The following is a 20,326-nucleotide window of genomic DNA, read 5'->3' as shown; positions in this document are numbered from 1 at the left end:
CCTTTCCTTGTCCTCCTGATACCTTCACACGCCTCTTGTTTAGAACCCTTTGTAGTTTTTATAGAGCAGACAGAAGTATAACTCGTTTATATCAGTGGGCGTTGCTGTGCCTACTCCCATCACGTACACAGGACACAGCCCTGGCAGGTGACAACTCTTGGAGAATACTTCTATATGAGAGAGAGAAGTGTAGGCGAAACAGCCGATGGACTGAAAGGGAGGGGAGGGGTGAGCAGGTATTATCTTGTAGCCCCGAATGAGAGACTTCTTGTCTTCTTCTTCTCCCACCTGATCCTGGCAGCTCGTGTTTGAACGGTGGCACCTGTGTGGATGGCATCGCCAACTTCTCATGCGTATGCCCAGCTGGCTTCAACGGCAGCCACTGCCAGCTGGACGTGAACGAGTGTGAGTCCGAGCCCTGCCAGAACGGAGGCGTGTGCCAGGATGGCTCTGGGGCCTACCGCTGCACCTGCCCGCATGGCTACTTGGGCAGCAACTGCCAGGTAAGTGCCAGGGGGAGGGGTGCTATGATATAAATGGCAGGGTGGGCGACTTTCCATTATTGCTTCATAGGACACTTTGTGCGTGTGGAATCACATTCATACACATACACACCCACACACACACATGAGACCAAAGTAAATATATCTGCACTATTAATTTTTTGATACAGTCCTGAAAGTAGCTGAGAAGTCATAGCAAAGCTATGAGGCCCCAGGCACATTCACACACACACACCGTGAAACTGGAGGATTGGCTAAGGCAGTGAGACAATGTGAATCAGAGAGGTGTGTGCACTTATGTAAGTGCATGGGTGAATGTGTCCACGTGTGTAATATGTTTGTGCTTACGTACACACTGATGAGTGGGTTTTATGTGCGTGTGTGTGTGTGTCTCTATGTATGAGTGTGAGAGCGTGTTGAGACAGAGGTGAACACCTAGGACTGGGGAAAATGATGGAGGTTTTATCACAAAAGATAACTAGTCCTGAAACCTATCATCTCACTTATTCTATCTCAGTTAGAAAAACCGTTGTGTCGAGTCATCAAATGATATTTGAGAAGTCCCCTCACCCACAACGTTTCGTGCATGCTTCACTATCAGCGACCTCTCACACTGGAGTAGGAACAGTGCCACTCCAGCGGACTTGACCAAAGTCCATAGACCTGGGAGTTTTTATATATCTATTTCAGGATAATTACATTGGTCCAGTTGAAGTGGTACAAGTTAAATATACCTTGGGGTATATCCAAAGAATTTCCTTTAATATTGAGTACCCCTGATAATGATTAAAAGCAGGAAGTGTGGCCAGTAGATGAAATACAATGATTCATCTGCCCTTCCAAAATACATAGCTACCAACATGTTTCGGCCTATATCTATGGCAATTATTGGTCAAAGGTCTTCACCAGGGTAATGGATCTCCCTAGCTATACTGTTCCTTTGTTCTATGCAAAAAAGGAGAACATTTTCTCATATCAGTTAGACGTCTGAATGGTGTAAACCCGTGTTCTATTAAACTACAGACTTCATGGTTCCGTTTGGGAGAACACCTCCTCTGTTGTCACACATTTGTTAAGTGAGGTGTCACCTCTGCATCTGTTCGGGCCCCCTCTGTTGCTGTTTTAAAGAAAATGATGGGGGTGTCTTTGTCAGTTAAGTCTAGTCAATTTGTCCTGTTTGCAAATGGGACCACTATCTCGTTTGAGGACCTCCATAACGGACATGATATCCCATGGGGCAATCCTTGGCTCATGCAAGCTATAGGCAAGCTGTGGGAGGACCCAGGCATAGAGCCTGAGACCGACCCTGCACTACAGATACTACTGACGAATAGCCAGAAATGTCACTGCATAACAAACGTGTACACAGCGATTACCCTGGAACTGCTTAATCTGGAGGACCAGTGAAGTCAGGATATACAAATCGCTCTGACAGACTGGGACAAAGTCCTGGGGCAAATCCTGCTTGTCTTGAGGAATGCACATCTAAAACTACTGCAGTTCAACTATGTACACCACACATACCTCAACCCCATGCGCCTTCTCAAGATGCTCTCTGCATCCTCCCACCGTGGCTTTAGATGCAGAAGTGAACAAGCAGGCCTCCATCACATGACACAGGAGTGCTGTGTGGTGCTCTGGGCGGAAGTATGCATATACCTCGCACACTGACGGGCAGACAGCGTATCAGTACACCTAAGACATGCCTACTATATCTGATGCCGTGCCCAAAGATGGACCAAACAGGAAATAGGCATACAGACCTTATGCTAGCACTGACACACCATGCACTAGCTATGCCATGGAAGACACCTGTACCGCCACCAGTGGGGACATGGAAGAGAGATGTCAGGCACTACACAGGAGCTGTGGATGCCGCTCTTACAGCGTCACCATCTGCAGACGGGATGGGATATCCTGTTGTAGGCACTGCCATGCCAGACTGACTTGCGGCTGCCCTGAGGCTGAACGCACTAAGCATTGTTAGTAGTTCCTCAGATCAGGCAGGAGTCCCCCATCCCTCCTTAGGGTGTCCAAACCTGCACCCCCCCATCATGGATCCCACACACTTCAAGCTGGAAGCACACTATGACCCACCCTCTGCAAAAGATACTGTAAAAGATGGCAACCTGTATACACTGTTTAAGCTTACTTATGAAAAGCAATAAAGATCTAATTTAAGAAAAAACTGTTTCAAGTCAAATTGCCACCTCTACAATGACCTTGGAAACAGAGGCCACTTCAAGCTGTAGAAAACAAAGTACGGAGAGGCAACCCAACAGGAAAGATTAATATTATACAGTTGTGATTCCACAGAAAGAGATCAAGAGTCTTCGGTGTCTCTGTTGCTTCTTTTTATTTACAAAATATTGAGGTATAAGACAAACTCATGCAGCCAACGCGTTTCACCCGGAATAGGGCTTCATCAGGGCTTCATCAGGACAGTATTTGCATAAATTCAGTCAAAAAGCATCAACTTCTAAGCAACGTTATAGCTGGAAAGGAAATATGAATACAATCAGTATCCCTCTGGCCCAATTCAGTCTCTGTGCTACTTGATAGCTAGCATCCCAACGTCCCTCCATAGTATAGGCACATAACGTATGCAGAAAATGATGTGATAAAAGCAGAAGCAACCGTGCACAACCAAGTGGAATTTCACTCTGATAGGTGAAACAATGGCCGTCTTTGCCAAAATCAAGCTGACATGATTCCAAAAGACGCCGACTGGGGTGTTCGCAGTCCGCCTCCTATCGCTGTATGCCGTCTTCAAGCTGTCCCTGCAGAGGCTGGTAGATGTTTTTACCAACACTGCCAACACTTCACCTTTCTGAAAGCTGCTCCGCCCAATGGTCTTAGCGTGGACTAGACCACGGGATCCTATGCTGATGACCACTGCAAAGTAGGAAGACTGTAGACCCATGTGAAGGCGACTGCTGCATGAAGGTGACTTCTCAGAACCAGGCTCAGGGTGTGCTGTGTCGTAGAAACCGAGGCCCAGCGATGGTGTCAGCTCAGTTTGGAGTAGGTAAGAGTCCATTTGAGGAAGACCGCATAAGTAGGGTAGACTGAAGGTCTATCTCAGGGTAGCACTTCAAAGCAACAAGGATGAGGGAGGCTACCCTGCACAAGAGGGTAGTTGATCCCTGCATGAACTCTGGGTAGTTTGAGGATGTAAGCTTTTTCTGTTTTATTGTAATGGCTTTAATTAATTGACAATAAATTATTTACCTACCTACCATATATGAACTCTGAAGTAGGGAGCCAAAGGTGGCCCTTATGGTTGACCTTATTAGTAAATGGCTGACACCAGCCAACTATAAGGGCCACCATCGACCAAAGTTCATGGATGGTAGGTAAGTAAATAATTTATTGTCAATTAGTACACACAATTCACAACATAAAATACATAGAAAGGGGCTTTGAGGCATTCCTCTTCAGCCATTGGCTGTTGTACAGCATTTCATGGATGACTGCATTTGTCAGTAGATGGACTCCCAAGGAATAATGGGGCAAAGTAATTCCTGCATGTGTTTTTCGTGTGCAGTATGATCATTTTAAAAAATGTTGGGGCATATTATCAAGGGGGTTTATCTCCGCTTTTTTGGCTTTAAAAGCCAAGAAAGCGGAGATAAAATTATCTCCCTATTACCTAGCTGCCGCTAACACCAGTTAGCGACAGCTAGTAGGAGATAGCGACCATCTTGGGCCCCACTTTGCATGTCAGTGATATTTATCACTAATGAGATGCAAAGTGGGCGTGCCAGGATGTTAGAGACTGAAAACAGTCCCTAACATCGCTATCTCCTATTACCAACTTTTGGAGATATTCGCGCTAAGCGCGAATATCTCCAAAAGCTAACACCTGCCCTGAGCAGTTCTTAGCCATGTTATCCAATGGGAGGTGGATAACATGGCTAAGAGCATTTGCTCGATAATGCATGAATATCGCTGACTTTTCAGCGATATTCATGCATTGCGGCCGTTTTTTATCGCATTTGCGATAAACCTTGCTAATAGCAAGGTTTATCTGCGATAAAAATCGGCGATGTGCGGCGATAATTTTTGTCTCTAAACAAGTTAGAGACAAAAATTATCGCTAGTTGTTGGTAATATGCCCCGTTATTCTTTGTGTGAGTCTTCTTTTCAGCATAGGCCTAAGTCCATTGGCTGAAGTCCACGGTGCCAGAGAACCTATTATGATAGTTAGATTTTTTTGGTGTGAAACACGTTTCAAAAGTAAAAGTGACAACTCTTTAATTACAAAAATAATGTTGCCTATGTACATGGCACTTCGGCAGAAAACTATTCGAAAAAGTGTTTCTTTTTAAATTCTCATATCTGGTTTTGGGGTTATCACCTACCTGATTGCATCTCTCCTAGTGCTGGAGAGGGACACATAGCCATATTAGCATTGGTCCCAGAGCCTGTATCTTGTTTCTTGTCATTGCACAAGGTTTACCAAAGCACTTGCGGTTACCTTAGCTATTTAGATACTGCGGTTGATGATTGACTGTTGTTTCGTTGCCTCCATCCTCCTGTAGACTCTCATAGATTGGTGTGCCATGCCCGTGTGCCGGAACGAAGCGCAGTGCTCCCAGACTGGCACCGCATTCCACTGCCAGTGCCAGAGTGGCTGGGCCGGACTCTACTGCGACATCCCCAGGGTCTCCTGCGACATCGCCGCCAAGAGAGAAGGTACTTTGGCCATGGGAGACCCCCCATTCTGCACCCATCAGTCTCACCCCTTCTACTATTCCATCCTGGCATCCATGCTTTTTCACCATTTTACTGTACTTTTATACTCACTGATCTTTTTATATCTCCCTTCTCGCAAATTTCTGTACAGCTGTGTGAAACGTCACTGCCTATAAACAAAAGTTGCGAATTTCTGTCCTATTCAGTTTGCGGTACAAAAGGCAGAGGCCTGTATGTAATGTGCATTCTCGTCCAGGATGTTTTCACTACTTTTATGTATAATTTGATAGTCTTTTAATCTTAGCAGGAAGTGGCTGGTGGGACCTAAATATATTTAGCCTTTCTTAATTAGCGTTTTTAACATTTCTAACTCTTGACATTTTTCTATAAGTTGGCTCATTTATTCCTGAGTTTCAAAGCTGCTCAGAAGTTTTAGAAAAAAGTTGACAATTTTATTTATTTATATTTATAAAAGCATTTGTAGAGAGCGAACGAAGGCCCTTGGGCATCTCGGCGCTAAAGTTGCTGCAGTGTTTAACCCTCATGAGGACAGAGGTTCATTGGTTGAAAAGCCAAGTTTTAAGTTGCTTGCGGAACATCCAGAGGGAGGTGCTGATTCTGATCGATTGTGGTAATGTGTTCCACACTTTCGGTGCGGCTACCATGAATCTTCTGTCCCCCCATGTGACAGATTTGGTTCGAGGTACCACCAACTCGTGCAGACTGGATGAGCGTAGCGGTCTTGAAGGACAGTAAGGGATAAGGTTTTAGATAAAGAATGCAGGTCCAACATTGTGTAGAGCCTTGTATACCAGGCAAAGAGACTTAAACATAATTCTCTTTCTCACTGGTAGCCAGTGAAGCTGTCTTATGGTGAGTGCGGCCGATTGATGTTTGGGAATGCGCCCTAAGAGCCTGGCGGCAGCATTCTGAATGGCCTGCATTTTCCATAGCACTCTCTCCTGGGCACCTAGAAACAAAGCATTACAATAATCCAGGGTCGACAAGACGAGGGAGCTCACCAGCGTTTTTCCGGCACTCTCCGGTAAGAAAGGCAGGATTTTCTTAATGAGCCGCAGTTTATGGAAGGCTGAGGAGGAGATTTGGTTGGCGTGTGGGAGAAAGTTTAGGTGATTGTCAAAAATGACTCCCAAATTCCTCACCTTGTTGGTCGGGTCCGGAGGTTGGCCCATAGATGATGGCCACCAGAGGGGGGACCACTCCGGGGATAAGTTGCCAAAAATTACAACCTCCGACTTATCAGAGTTCAGCTTCAGGCAATTCTGAGCCATCCAACTTCCAATAGCCAGCATGCCTTGGTTAAAGTTGTTGGCTATTTTGGGACCGTCATTCTTGACGGCAAGGACCAGTTGAGTGTCGTCTGCATAGGAGGTAAGGCTCATCCCGTATGCCCTGATGACTTTGGCAAGGTCCGACACATAAATGTTAAATAGTGTCGGACTTAGGGATGAGCCTTGAGGAACTCCACATGGCAGTGACAGAGGGGAGGATTCAAAAGGTCCGACAGTAACGACCTGGGATCTATTTGCCAGGAAGGAGGCAAGAAGACTCTTGGCATTGCCTCGAATTCCTATGCTCTCGACACGGTCGACCAGGGTGATATGGTCGACCGTGTCGAAGGCTGCCGATAAGTCCAACAGGAGGAGAACAGCGGTACCTCCGGCATCCCGGATGGATCTTATATCGTCCGCCGCTTTGATCAAGGCAGTCTCAGTTCCGTGAAATTGACGGAACCCAAACTGTGATTCGTCCAAAAGTTTGTGTTCCTCAATAAAGGAAGAGAGTTGGAGGTTCATAATTTTCTCCACTATTTTTGCCATCAATGGGAGACTAGCAATAGGACGATAATTTTTCAGTTCTTCCTTATCGAGGTTGGGTTTCTTAAGGAGAGGTTTTATAAAGGTCTTTTTCAGTGTCTCTGGGAAGATGCCAGTGCTAAACATAGAGTTGCAGATTGCAGTCATGGCAGGAATAACTGTTTCCATAATTGGTCGTAACATCTTCAAGGGGCATGGGTCTAGAGCTGAACCAGATTTGATGGATGACACTGTGTTCTGTACCTGTAGACAGGTGACCTCGTTAAACTGAAAAAAAATGTGACCCTGGTGGTGAGATGAAGGCATCAAGGGGGTAGTGGGATTATTGGTGAAGACCCTATAAATGTCATCAACTTTGCTAAAGAAAAAGTTGGACAGTGCGTCGCAGAGAGCCTGGGAGGGGGGGGGGAGTAAGATCGACGGATAGACCAGCTAGTTGTTTAGTGGTCTCATATAGTGATTTGTGTTAGAGTTTTTTGCTGTTTCTATCCTATCACAATAGTATTTTTTCTTTGCCTCGGAGATCATGGTTTTGTATATGGCCACTGATTCCTTGTACCTAAGTTTGGCTTCATCTATATAATTTTTCCGCCATAGTCTCTCTCTATTCCTACATAGTTGCTTTTGAGTGCGCAGTGCCTCTGAATACCATGGGGCCGACGGGGTTTGCCTGTTGCTGGATTGTTGTTTAGTTTTAACCAGATCTGTAGCTGCCGAGCTGACCCAATTGTGAAATTGAGAGGTGGCAGTGTTGGGGTCGGCAGATAAAGTAGGAGAGGTATCATCCAGCAGGGTTTGTAACCTTGTTACGTCTATATCGTCCCAAGCCAGGTAAGGTTGGCGAGATATGGTGCTAGTTTTGTTAGCCAGTGGATCCTGCGCTGACAGGGTGGCCAGGATAAGGTGGTGATCGGACCAAGTGAGGGGGAGTATTTGGGTGACTTGAAGACCCGGGGCATTAGTGAAGATGCCATCCAGTGTGTGGCCCCCGTCGTGTGTAGGAGCGTGCACCAGGGGGACGAGACCAAATGTGGACATATCAGCTAGGAGAGTAACGGTATCAGGGTTGTCTGGTATATCAAAGTGAAAATTAAAATCACCTAATATGGTGAGGGAGTTATCAAGAGCAGATGCTTCCAGCGTGGATCTAAGATCAACAATAAATTCATTTCTGGAGCCAGGAGGTCGGTAAAGAAGAATCCCCTTGAAGGTGTGGGATGGGGACAGTTTAATCGCGAATTCTAGAGCTTCACAAGAAGTTAGAGTGATGGTTTTGGTTCTAACCGCAAAGGTGTCACGGGCAATAATGCCAATACCGCCGCCTTTTTTCTTTATTTGCCTATCAAGTCTGTGTATGGTAAACCCAGTGGGGACGGCGATGGCTAGGTCTGGATCAGATGCCTGATCCAACCACGTTTCAGTCATAAACAGAAGATCAAGCCAAGAAGCATGCTCTGAACTGCCACCGGATGAAACCTGCTCTCTTCAGCGTGCTCTGCGAAATCAAGGAAAAGACTGGTGAGTTTAGCACCTGTGATTATTTTATTTAATTACTTATTTATTTTTGTGTGTGTGTTTTGAGAAGCTTACAGGTTTTATTCCTTGCAAAGGCGAACCTCTAGAATGTACAGTAGTTAAAGGTGATTTTTGCCATATTTGGTACTCGGCTTGAATCTAGTTGTCATGAAACATGGGTAATGAAGGTCGGTGTGCCTAGCTTCTCCCCTGATACTCTTGAAAAAGAGTGAATACACCCATAGAAGAATATGCCCAGCATGCAAAGCTGCAGTACTTGTGGCATGGCTGACGTGTACCTGATGGTGTGAAGTTCATGTAGGTAAGGAAGAAAAGTACGATTTGGTACATATACTTAGTATAGCCAGCTACCAACTCCTTTTACTATTTCTCTTTTCACCATTTTGGCCTAATCTTTATCCGCATCACTTTTTTCTCTACTTATTTCCTATTCGCATTGCCACACTGTCTCCATTTTGTCACAATATCTCTTCATCGACTCTGCCTTTTTATTGCTGCGTCCTTTCCTGTGCCATTGCTCTTCTTGGCACACTTCCATGTCCTTCTCTGCACCTCCCTGTGACCCTTCTTTACTGTTCAGTACTTCTAACTTCGTAACTCCTGCCATTCTCTACCCCTGTCTGGCCGCTGAGTTGTGGCCTTAACCCTCCTTGCATCTCCATGTCACCTTAGTAGATCTTACACTGTCCCCTACCACTTTTCATTTTCTTCAGCACTAACTAACAGCTCTTCTTTTTCTCTCTATTGTGCTGAGTATTCTTTGACTCTCAGTTACTTAGAATGCAATGGAGATAAATGAAACTGTTTGAAATACAATGGCCTCTGGGCCGATTCCAGGCTGTGCATCCTGTACTGGTGCAGTAGTTTCTGCACTGGGCGTTGTGGCTGAGTATTCTTTACCATAATCGTGTCCGTTTGTACGGTCTGTCCCTTTTGTCCCCTTTCCCTCTTTAACCGCTTCAATGCTTTCCTTCCCACTGTTGTAATCTGTTTGTTTCCATATTGAAGCCAGATTAGTTCGTTGTAAACTACATAATTTTAGATAGATTGGCTAAGAAACGGCTATTTTGTTTCCTTCCTGGTTGATTCTTGGGCCTTCTTCTTTCTCTTGCATTTTTATGCCATCTGCTAATGAAGGTGCATATGCATTGCCAAGCTTGTCTACGAGGGATGTGTTTAATCTTTTCGTTGTTTCTAAAGCGGTGGTTACTTTTTAAATTAACATTTTGTTTTTGAAGTGGAGTCCTTTGTCTTTAAAGTGTGAGGACCAATTCTGTGGATGTTTGATTTAGGTCAAAAGACGCAATAATATTTACGGAGCTTTTAAAAATGCACCTAAAGAGATGGTTAGGAAGTTTAGAGACCAGATAGGTGGGATTTAACAGTGTCTGACATTCTTTGTGCCTCAGCCCTGTTCTTAGTTGAATACGAGTTTGAATACTTGCTTTTTTTAAAGGTTTCATGAATATCTTGTTGAATTTGAATTTAAAATATTTGTATAGCGCAACGTTCACCATACGGTTTCTTGGCGCTGTGGAGGCAATTTTAGCAGCAGGACAAAGAAACAAATGCAGAAAGAAAATTAGGATCAATTCACATTAGGGAAAAGCCTGAGTGAAAAGAAAAGTCTTAAGATCCTTACGAAACAGAGAATAGTGTCTAGCCAGACGCAAGTGATCAGGAAGGGAGTTCCAAAAGGATGGAGCTAGTACTGAAAAATTAGCTCCGCCCCATTTCTTGCGTCTGTATCGGGGTACCTGAAGGAGAGATTGTGTGGAAGAGCGAAGCTCACGGGAGGGGATGTACTCTTTTATCAGAGAGGAGATGAAAGCAGGGGCAGTCCCCTGGCGCGCCTGAAAGACCATACAACCGGTTTTGAACAGGGATCGCTCCCTGACAGGTAGCCAATGTAGTGCCTTTAGTAGGGGGGTAGAATGATGGAAGCGGGGGAGACCATATACCAATCTGGCCGCCTGGTTTTGAACCAGCTGGAGCTTCCGCAGACTATACGCTGGGATGCCGTTGTAGAGGGCATTGGCGTAATCCAGCCGGGAAACAACCAGTGCGGACATGATTAACTTAAGTGCAAGGGGAGAAAAGAAACGAGAGACAGATCGAATAGTTCGAAGAACAAGAAAACAGGAAGAAACAACAGAATTAATTTGTGAGTGAAGGTTGAGATGATTATTAAGTTTGATGCCCAGAGTCTTGACTGAGGAAGAGGGTATGGGGGGAGAACCTAAAGAAGAAGGCCAGAAAAAAGAGTTCCAGGGACTGGAGGAACCACCCGTAAGGACCAATTCTGTTTTATCAGGGTTCAACTTCAGATGGTTGTGGTTCATCCAGTCCCTGATGAAAATCATAATAGACTGAAAATTGGAGATAGAATGTGGGGAAGAAGACAAATTAAAAATAAGCTGGAGGTCGTCTGCATAATTGAAAACAGTGACCTCCAGTTGCTGAAGTGCAAAGATCAAAGGATAGATATAGAGATTAAACAAAAGAGGGGAAAGAGAAGAACCCTGGGGAACACCACAAGTGACTTTGAGTTGGGTGGCCGAAAAATCCCCCAGCCGGACCGCCTGGGTGCGGTCCCTCAGGAAGGACGAAAGCCAGACCAGGGCTGAGCCCTCGATCCCAGCCGCTCCGACACGGGAAAGTAAGATGGAATGGTCCACCGTGTCGAAGGCGGCGGAGAGATCGAGGAGCACCAGGGCCTGGTAGTTGTCTTGGTCCATGCCCTCCCTGAGGTTGTTCAGGACCGACACCACGACAGACTCGGTGGAGTGTCTCGGCCGAAAGCCTGCCTGGCGGGACGCTAGGCCCCCATTAGCTTCTACATGGGCACTGAGGACTGATGTTACATGTCGCTCCAGCACCTTGCCCAAATAGGGCAGGAGAGAGATGGGGCGATAATTGGCTGGAGCAGAAGGGTCCGCGCCAGGCTTCTTGAGGATGGGGACTATGGTGGCAGCTTTAAGAGCTGGTATTACTACCCCCTGAGCCAGCGAGCTGTTAAGAAGGGAGATTGGGGGTTTAGGGCAAACAGAGTAAATCTCCTGCAAAATGTGGGCTGGACAGATGTCTGCCGGGGAACCAGACTTAACTTTGGGGAGTATTGCACAGAATACTTCTTCGGTGAGCGGCGGGATGGAAGAAAGACGGCTGTGAATAGTCGGGGGAGAAGGCTCGATGAATGTAGGGGAAGGGAGTGAAATGTTGGCTTTAATGTTGACAATTTTTTCTACAAAATAAAAATTCAAGGAATCACAGAGGGACTGAGAGGGGGGGGGGGCTTAAGGGTAGCCCTGTCAGAATATGCCAGGTCCTGAACGATGGAGAATATTTCCCTGGATTTATTCTCCGCTGCTAAGATTTTTGCTGAGAAGTGTGCGGTTTTAGCACTCAATATGGCCCTTTTGTAATCACTCAGCAGGGTCAGGTAGTGAGTTCTTAGTAACGGGCAGTAATCCTTTCTCCATTGCCTCTCGGCCCGCCGGAGGGTAAGCTTTTTTGTCTTCAAATCGTCGCCAAACCACCGATTTGATTCCTTTGATCTTCGGGTAGATATCCGTCGTAGTGGGGCTACCGAATCGCAGCCTCCAACGAGCCAGGTGTCGATGGCAGTGGCTTGAGCGATGGAAGACAAGCCCTCTAAGATGGGTGCAGAGTTTAGAAGAGAGGAAGACAGAGCCGGAAGGTCTACCCTGTTCCAGCTCCGCGCCCAGGTGTTTTTAGCAGGCGGGGTCTTTATTACTGACTTAAGGCGGAGGGAAAAGGAGATCAGGGCATGGTCTGACCAGGGGCATGGGGACACGGTCATGGAAGAGACCAAGGTATTAAGAGACCACACCTGGTCTAGTACGTGACCGTGGATGTGCGTAGGAGTGTGCAGATGGGAAGTGAAGTTCAGAGATGTGAGTGAGTCGGAAAATTGTTTAGAGGCAGTGCATTCGTGAGAGTCTAAGGGCCAATAATTAAAATCCCCTAAAACTAAGACAGAAGCGTGATTAATCGCTAAAGTGGCCAAGAGATCCTGGAATGCTGGTAAAAACAAATGAGAAGGTTGAGGGGGACGATACATTAATAAACAGGTCAACGGGGGAGAAAAAGCCAAAGAGCGGGCCACAAGGTGCTCAGTGGGAGTAATGGTGGAGGAGGGGAGAAGTTGGAAGTTATGCTCAGATCGAGCAATAAGAGCCACTCCGCCCCCTGCCTTACCCGCTGGTCGATCAGCGCGGAGGGCCACATAAGAGGGAGGAAGAGCAGCCAACAACAAAGGCAGGGAGGAGTCGCAGAACCATGTTTCTGTTAACAGTAACATGTCGGGCTGGTGGGTGTCAAGCAGCACAAATAGCTCCTGGTAGTGCTTTACTGCCGACCTGGTATTAAGTAATATAATAGACAGGGGAGGAGAAGAAAGTGAGGGGTCGGGATCAGGGAAGTGAGGCAAAGGCGGGATCGTGGTGACAGGTGTGGGGTAGTGGGGGGTAGAATCAAGGCCAAGAGCAGAAATGCGTCTGCTAGTGGATATCGCTAGGGGCCAAGGGCCCTGAAGGGCGAGTAAGTCCCTAGATGAGTAAGGGGGGACATAAGGACGCGCCCCTAGACCCGTCTGGCCGCGGACGGGCGCAGACGGGCTTGACTTAGGCTCGACTTCGGCGCGCCTTCGTCGTGCCCGCTGCGCTCGTCCGCTGCGCTTCCTCATTGGGGGACGTCTAAAATAGGGGCGGAGCGCGGGGGGTGTGGCGCCGAGCTAGGTCGCCTGACCTGCCCAAGCGAAGATGGCGCCCACACTCCACCGAGCCCTGAAGGGTAAGGTTTAAAAGTTAGTCTCCAGTTGGTTTAGGAGGAATAAAATGGCAGGGCGTCAGCGCAGCACAGTCTCGAGATCCACTGCAGGCGCGAACCCTCTGCCACCGGGGTCGCCTGCCTCCAATGTCAACCAATGAGAGAGCTGCTCCTAAATAGGGGCGGGCCGGGTTGGAATCTCAAGTTTGAGGTGAGGGCATTCCAGAGCTCTTCAGTCCATGCCCTCTCATTGATCTTCTCCATATTTCACCATCTCAAATGGTCGTCAGTTGATCCAATGAGCAGGTACTGGACACTGGCTAGTCTGTAGCGTGGTGCCAGCTTCTAAAGGTATATCGTATGATTCACAGTGATGTAATATTAGATATGGTGTGTGAACTGATTTGTAAATAATTAGTTTTATGAAAGTCTAAACACATTTTAAGTGCTATATTAAATAAATGTGTATCTTCACACCATTAAACGAAGACCAGACTCTACAAGCTAGCCACATTTTTGTTTATTTCAAAGATTATCAAAAAGGTACTGTTCCAAACTTGTCCCCTAGTTTCCACATCTCCATAGTTGTGGAACGGAACATGAATGTCGCTATTGTATTCTCTTGGGTCTGTAATAAGAGCTACTTATGTTGTGAAAACCATCCCAAGCTACTAACTAATATTACTATCTATATTAGTGACCACACTGAACAAGTTTACAGTGGTGACCACAATAAGCAACATTACCTGCAGTGATCACCTGGGCCCAAATACAACAACAACTGTAGGGGTGGGCGCGCACAGCCTGCCCCGCCCCCCCTGTGCCTCATTAGACCATGGGGAATCCCATCCCCCAGGCAACCAATAAAATAAGGGGAGGGGGCGATGTGGCACCTCTGCCTGAGCCTATTATGGCCCAGGTTACCCCATCCCCAGGGCTATAAATATATTTTAAAGGGGCCACCTACTGTATCTGCAGCGACCTGATTAAATCATTTGGCTTCTGCTTGGCTTCCATTGCCGATGACACACAAATAATAGTCTCACTGGCAAAAAGTGAAAGTATATCCGGGAATGTGGTTAACAGTTGTATAAGTGCAGTTAGTAGATAGATGGCCAACAATTGCCTGAAGCTTAACTCATCAAAAACTGAGGTTATTCAGTTTGGCAATAATCCAGCCATCTGGTCCTCCAGCTGGTGGCCTTCAGACTTTGGTACGGCACCCACGCCAACATCTAAAGTTAAAAAATCTGGGGTTTCTGCTGGATAGGAAGCTTAATTACAAAGAACAAGTCAATTCGATTACTTCCTCCTTCTTTCATTGGCTTAGAATTGTAAAAAGAAAATCAAAAAAATTCTTACAGCTGGTCTATTGAAGGCAGGGTTATCGCCATAGTTCTATCACGCCTGGATTATTGTAACAGTCTGTGTATCAGACCTCCTAAAGTTTCACTCAAGATATTGCAGACCATTTAAAATAGGGGTGCATGCTTTCTCCTAAGAATTCCTAAATTCCAGTCAGTTAGGGCTTCCATCAGACAACTGCATTGACTCTCGGTCTAGCATTGCATTACCTTCAACACTCACGGTTTAGCCTATAAAACTCTCCATGGAAATGCACCAGCCTATTTCAAGAAAAATTGTGTGCGGTACATCCCAGGTAGTATAGTTTTTTTTTCACAACAGATTTTATTGTTGACAGACAATAAAATGCCCAGGAGGGTCCAGGGCAAGGCATCACATATATAAGATGACAGTGGTGAAGATGTCAACGTTTTTACAATGAGTCCCTCTGAAACATAAGGGTATATTAAGCAAAATCTGTAGAAAATGCACATTGAAAACCAAAAACAAAGCTGTCAACTGAACTACACATCCTACATTTATGCATAATTCCAGAAGTGATAAAACAGTAAATTTACAACCGGACTCAGAGCCTGCACCCAATATGAAATCAACAGGGCAAATCTTCAATACTTCGCCCCGGGGGGACTGGTTCAAGGTAGGGACCATGATAATCGGCCCACCCCTTCCATATTTTCATGCATTTCTGGGGGCAGCCGCGTGCATTAAAAGTTGAAGTTTCAAGCCCCATGGCTAAGTCAAGGCCCCGTTCCAAGGCCCCAACCGAAAGCGTGGAGGTTGCCTTCCATGCCCTGGCAATGTTGCGTTTAGCAAGGGTAAGCCCTAAAAAAAATAGCAGGTTCCGTTTGTACCTGTTACCTCCGATTTCGTCGGTGATGTGGAGCATGGTGGGATTTTCTGCGCTGCGATCGTGGGATGTTCCATCACAGTACCTCAGAAAGACAGGTCAGCACCCCACGCCAAAAGCGTGACAGGGCTGTGCATTCTCAAACCGTATGGAGGAAGGTGCCCTCGGCCGATCCGCAGCGGAGGCAGGAGGGAGAAGCAATGATCCCAGCGCGCCAGAGTAGATATCTGGTAAAGTATGCTCTGTAGAGGTATTTGAATTGTATGAGTCGAAGACTTGCTGGTATGGCTGAGCCGCGAGGGAATTCTGGAGCCTCGACCTAGTCGTCTTCGTCGAGGGGACCCAGGACGTCCTGCCAAGCCTCCCTAGTCTTGTGAAGTGTATCATGAATGTTAATGACCAGGGTGCGGTAAAGAACTGTGATTTTGTGTGTGCCCATCTCACCCATGAACACCTTGGCCTCAATAGGGCTAACATCGGGAATAGTCGTGAGAGAGAAGGGGAAAGCTGTGTCGAATTGGAAGATATTTATAGTATTGGGAGCGGGGCATTTTGAAGTCAGCCTGCAATTGTTGGAATGGCTTGAGAGTCCTGCCCCGAAGGACATCCCCACCATTGAGATTACGATAGCATGCCAGGCCGCAAACCCAGGGAGCTCGAGCAACTGCGGCAGGAGGCCATTATGCCAGAGGGGAGCCTCCTTGGTAAGTTTGCCCCACCAACCTATCTTACGCTGAGCCTGGCACCAAATCACAAAGACAGTCCGGGTCGCGGCCAGCAGTGTGCCGAGCGTTGCGTTGGAGTAGAGCATTGTGTGTAATGATTTAGGGTCCATCAGCCATTGTTCAAGCACATAGGCAGGGTCCCCTCCGGTCGCTGTACCACCAGTCATTTAGGACAAGGAGGTGGGAGGCTGCATGATAAAGCTGGACATCCGGGGTTGCGATGCTCCCGCCTTAGGTGGATTTAAGACATGTGCGCAGGGCAACCCGCCCATGGCCTCCTCCTCCCGTATACGTTCGCATAATAGTCGGTGAAACTAGTAGAGATACCCGCTGGATCAGTAAGGACCTGACCCGTGGGTCCCACGACCCCGGGAAGGCACAGGGCAAATCGTCTGCTGACACAGACGGTGCAGGCGGGCGCTGGATTTGTCCCCCCATTGATAAATACGACTACTCGTGGCCAGCCAGTACAGCCTGACCTCATCCAATACAGCCTGACCTCATCCAATACAGCCTGATCTCATTCAATAGGTGTCTGGTGTATATCTGTTGGGTGATGGGAAGCTGGCGACGAGCCGTCGCACCATCCGCCTCCTGACTCCTGCCTTCCAGGTCTAAGATTTGTGCTTCCGAGTGGACCAGCTTCTCGCTGCGTTGCAGACGCCGCGGAGTACAGAAGGTAATGTCCACCCACCGCAGAGTTGGTTTCATGGCTTCCCACAGTGTCCCCGGGGAATCTACAGTGCCAGTATTGAGGGAAAAATGTTCAGTAAGGGCCGCATACATTTCTTGGTGATATGAGTCGCCCTGTAGCAACCAGGAAGAGAGGTGCCAGGGGGCGGAGAACGAGCCTGGCCCAGCCGCACTGCCAGCGGGATGGGAGAGTGATCAGACAGACCTCTGGGTAAGATCTCAGCATTCTCAATCTTGTGAACATGTGAGGTAGATATGAATGTTTTATTTTTTATTTTATTTTAGAGGTTTTATATAGCGCTGGCTGGACCCAGAGGTATCAGAGCGCGTTACAATTGTAACAGAAAGGTGTTTAAATACAGGTACAGTGTGTATAAGTACAGAAAGTTGATTAAAAAATAAGCAGTCCACATAGGATAAAGGTTACACTAGATGAGAAGTAAAAAACAATTGCTAAACACAATAATACAATACAGAGGTCGCAGTATGGTGGGAAGGTTCGATAAAATATACCTAGGAGCAAGAAGGACAAAAAATGTGCAAGAAAAACTGAAGGTCATAAGGTGTAGTAAGAAACAGGAGGTAAAGGAGAGGCATGGAGGTTGGGGAAAGGTGATAAGATTGAAGGTGAAGGGAAGGAGAGGGGGGGCAGGAGGGAGTTCACTAGCCGTAGGCGGAGCAGCTGGGTGGGGGGATGCTGAGGAAGGCGAGGCCACTCGGGAGGTAGTTAGAAGCCCCAGTATTTATTAAGGAGAAGAAGTTTGAGTTCTTTTTTGAAGCTGGGGTAGGACGGGTTACAACGGAGGTCTGGTGGGAGGGCATTCCAAATAAGAGGGGCATTTCCTGAAAAGGAGCGTGACTGAGTGGAATTCTTTTTCTGAAGGGGGGGGATAAGTAGGAGGGTGTTAGAGCTTCTCAGGGATCGCGTGCAGCCTGCTTTGGTCAATTTGATAGCAAGGTAAGTCGGAGTGTTTTGGTGGAGGATTTTGTGCGTAAGGCAGCCCATTTTATAAGTGGATCTGCCTTCAATTGGGAGCCATTTGAGGGTTTTGAGGGCGGGAGAGATGTGTTCAAATCGTTTGCAGTCTGTGATAAGCCTGGCGGCGAGGTTGAGCACTGATTTTAGAGGTGCCAGGTGTGTTTTGGGAATTCCGGTGAGGATGGCATTGCCGTAATCAATGCGCGATAGAACAAGAGATTGAACTGCTAGTTTAAAATCATCAATTGGGATGAAGGGCTTAATTCTCTTAAGGTTACAGAGGGTAAGGAGGGCTCCTTTGGCAGAGTTTTTGATGTGTACGTTGAGAGATAGGCGGTTGTCAGGGAGATGCCCAAGGATTTGACTGCGGTGGCTAGGGACAAGGGGCAGTTGAGGGCATTAAGGTCTGTGATCCAATTTTTAATGGGGAGCTGGTTGTTTTTTGGGGAGAAAAGAATAATTTCAGTTTTTTTAGGGTTAAGTTTGAGGTGGTTCGAGTGGAACCAGGCTTGAATTTTGATGAGGGTGTTGTTAAGGTGGAGGATGTCAGCATGGGTTTTTATCTTATGGTAGAGTTGAGTATCGTCAGCGTAAAGATGGTAGTTGATCCCGGCTTGTTTGAGAATGAGGGTGAGTGGTTCCATGAAGAGGTTAAAGAGAGAGGGAGAGAGTATGGATCCTTGCAGAACTCCTAGAGAAATGGGGGAGGGGTTCGATAAGCAGTTTTGTATTTTAATTTGTTGAGCACGGTGTTGCAGGTATGAGATAAACCAATTATGAGTCATACCATTAAGGCCGAATCGCTCTCTAAGGACTTTGAGTAGAACAGAATGGTTAACGGTATCGAACGCTGTAGAGAGATCGAGGAGGATCAATAGGCTAGATTCGCCATTGTCGAGGGAGTGGTGAATGTCATCAACAATGTTAAGCGTGGCGGTTTCAGTGCTGCAACCTTTCCTGAAGCCTGATTGGAGGGGGTCAAGTAAGTTTAAAAAGTTCAATGTGTCTGTTAAGCTGAAGAAGGACACATTTTTCCAGGGCTTTCGAGAGAAGGGGCAGATTAGAAATAGGACGGAGGTTGTTGAGGTCATTAGGGTCGGCAGTAGGGTTTTTGAGAATGGGGGTGATTTGGCCCAGTTGTAGGGAGGAAGGGACACAGCCGGTGGCTAGGGAAGTGTTAATGATCGAGGTCCAGGAAGGGGTAATGATGTGTTTGAGATTTTGGACAAGTTTAGAGGGGAGGGGGTCTTTGGTGTGGGAGGACGGTTTAAGTTTCGCAATGATGTCAAAGACATCTCTTTCAGAAACTGGCTGGAAATTATGCCAGGCGGCGTTATTATTAAGGAGAGTGTTAGGGGGATTGGAATCGTGGAGGGAGGAGGGAATGGAGGGGATCGGGAGATCAATGTTATGTAGGATCATGGAGGGAGCAGGGGGTGGTGGGAGGGATGCAGGTGAGTTAGGGGAGATGTCCAAAATGGAGGTAGGGGTCGGAGTCTGGAGGAAGGATTGTTCTATTCTAGCAATTTTTTCAGAGAAAAAGAGGGCTATTTCTTCGCATCTAGTGGTCGAGGCCAGAAGTATAGGAGGAGTGGATGAGGTTTGATTGCGAACAATGTTAAACAGTTCTCTGGGTCTATTTTTGGCTCGGTCCAGTTGTGCTCGGAAAAAGGATGCTTTTTGTTTAAAGATGTGTTTTTTATAAGATGACCTTGCAAGTCTGAGGCGAGCTAGGTGCAAAGGGGTAGGGTGTTGTCTCCATGTTCTTTCCGTCCGTCTAAGTGAGCGTCTTTCATTATTAAGCTCAGAATTGAACCCTGATTTGGAAGGAATGGTTCTTGCGTTTTTAAGCTTCAGCGGGGTCAGGAGTTCCAGGGTATCCACGACTGCTTTGTTGTAGTGTTCTGTAAGCTCATTCGCGTTTAGTGAGGGAGGGATGGCGAGCAGTTGGGCATGGAGTTTGGATTCCAGTAAATCAGGGGGGATATTATTAAGATTTCTGGACAGTTTCATGGGTTTAATGATTTTCGTGGGAGGAGGAATGGCAGAGATCGCTATAGAGAACAGAATGAGATAATGGTCGGACCAGTCGATGGGAACGATGTTGGATAGGAGGGCTAGGTCTTTGCTTGTAATGATGGCATCTAGGATTGCTCCTTTGGAATGGGTCGAAGATTTACAGAGTTGCTCGAGATTATTGATCTCGAGAAGGTTGGATAGGAGGGTGATAGAGGGGTTATTGGTCTCATTCCAATGGAGGTTGAGGTCTCCCAGAAAAATGTTTTGGGAGTTAGAAAGTGACGATTGTGTAAGAAGGTCGGATAGCTCATCAACGAAGGGATGAGTATTGC

General features: G+C 46.8%; 1 protein-coding gene across 1 annotated transcript in view; it reads left to right on the top strand.

Annotated features, from left to right (window-relative positions):
- Window positions 1-20,326, top strand: part of LOC147660783 (neurogenic locus notch homolog protein 1-like) — a 415,745-nt gene that overhangs the window by 260,663 nt on the left and 134,756 nt on the right. The window contains exons 19-20 of the mRNA XM_086951469.1: window positions 302-503; window positions 5,048-5,201. Coding sequence (XP_086807595.1) covers window positions 302-503; window positions 5,048-5,201 — 356 coding nt within the window. The remainder of the gene's footprint in view (window positions 1-301; window positions 504-5,047; window positions 5,202-20,326) is intronic.

The sequence above is a fragment of the Lissotriton vulgaris genome, unplaced genomic scaffold, assembly GCF_964263255.1.
Source record: "Lissotriton vulgaris unplaced genomic scaffold, aLisVul1.2 SCAFFOLD_1465, whole genome shotgun sequence".
Taxonomy (NCBI): Eukaryota; Metazoa; Chordata; class Amphibia; order Caudata; family Salamandridae; genus Lissotriton; species Lissotriton vulgaris.
Note: the sequence above shows the minus strand (reverse complement) of the source record. Positions and strands in the feature narration are given on the sequence as shown.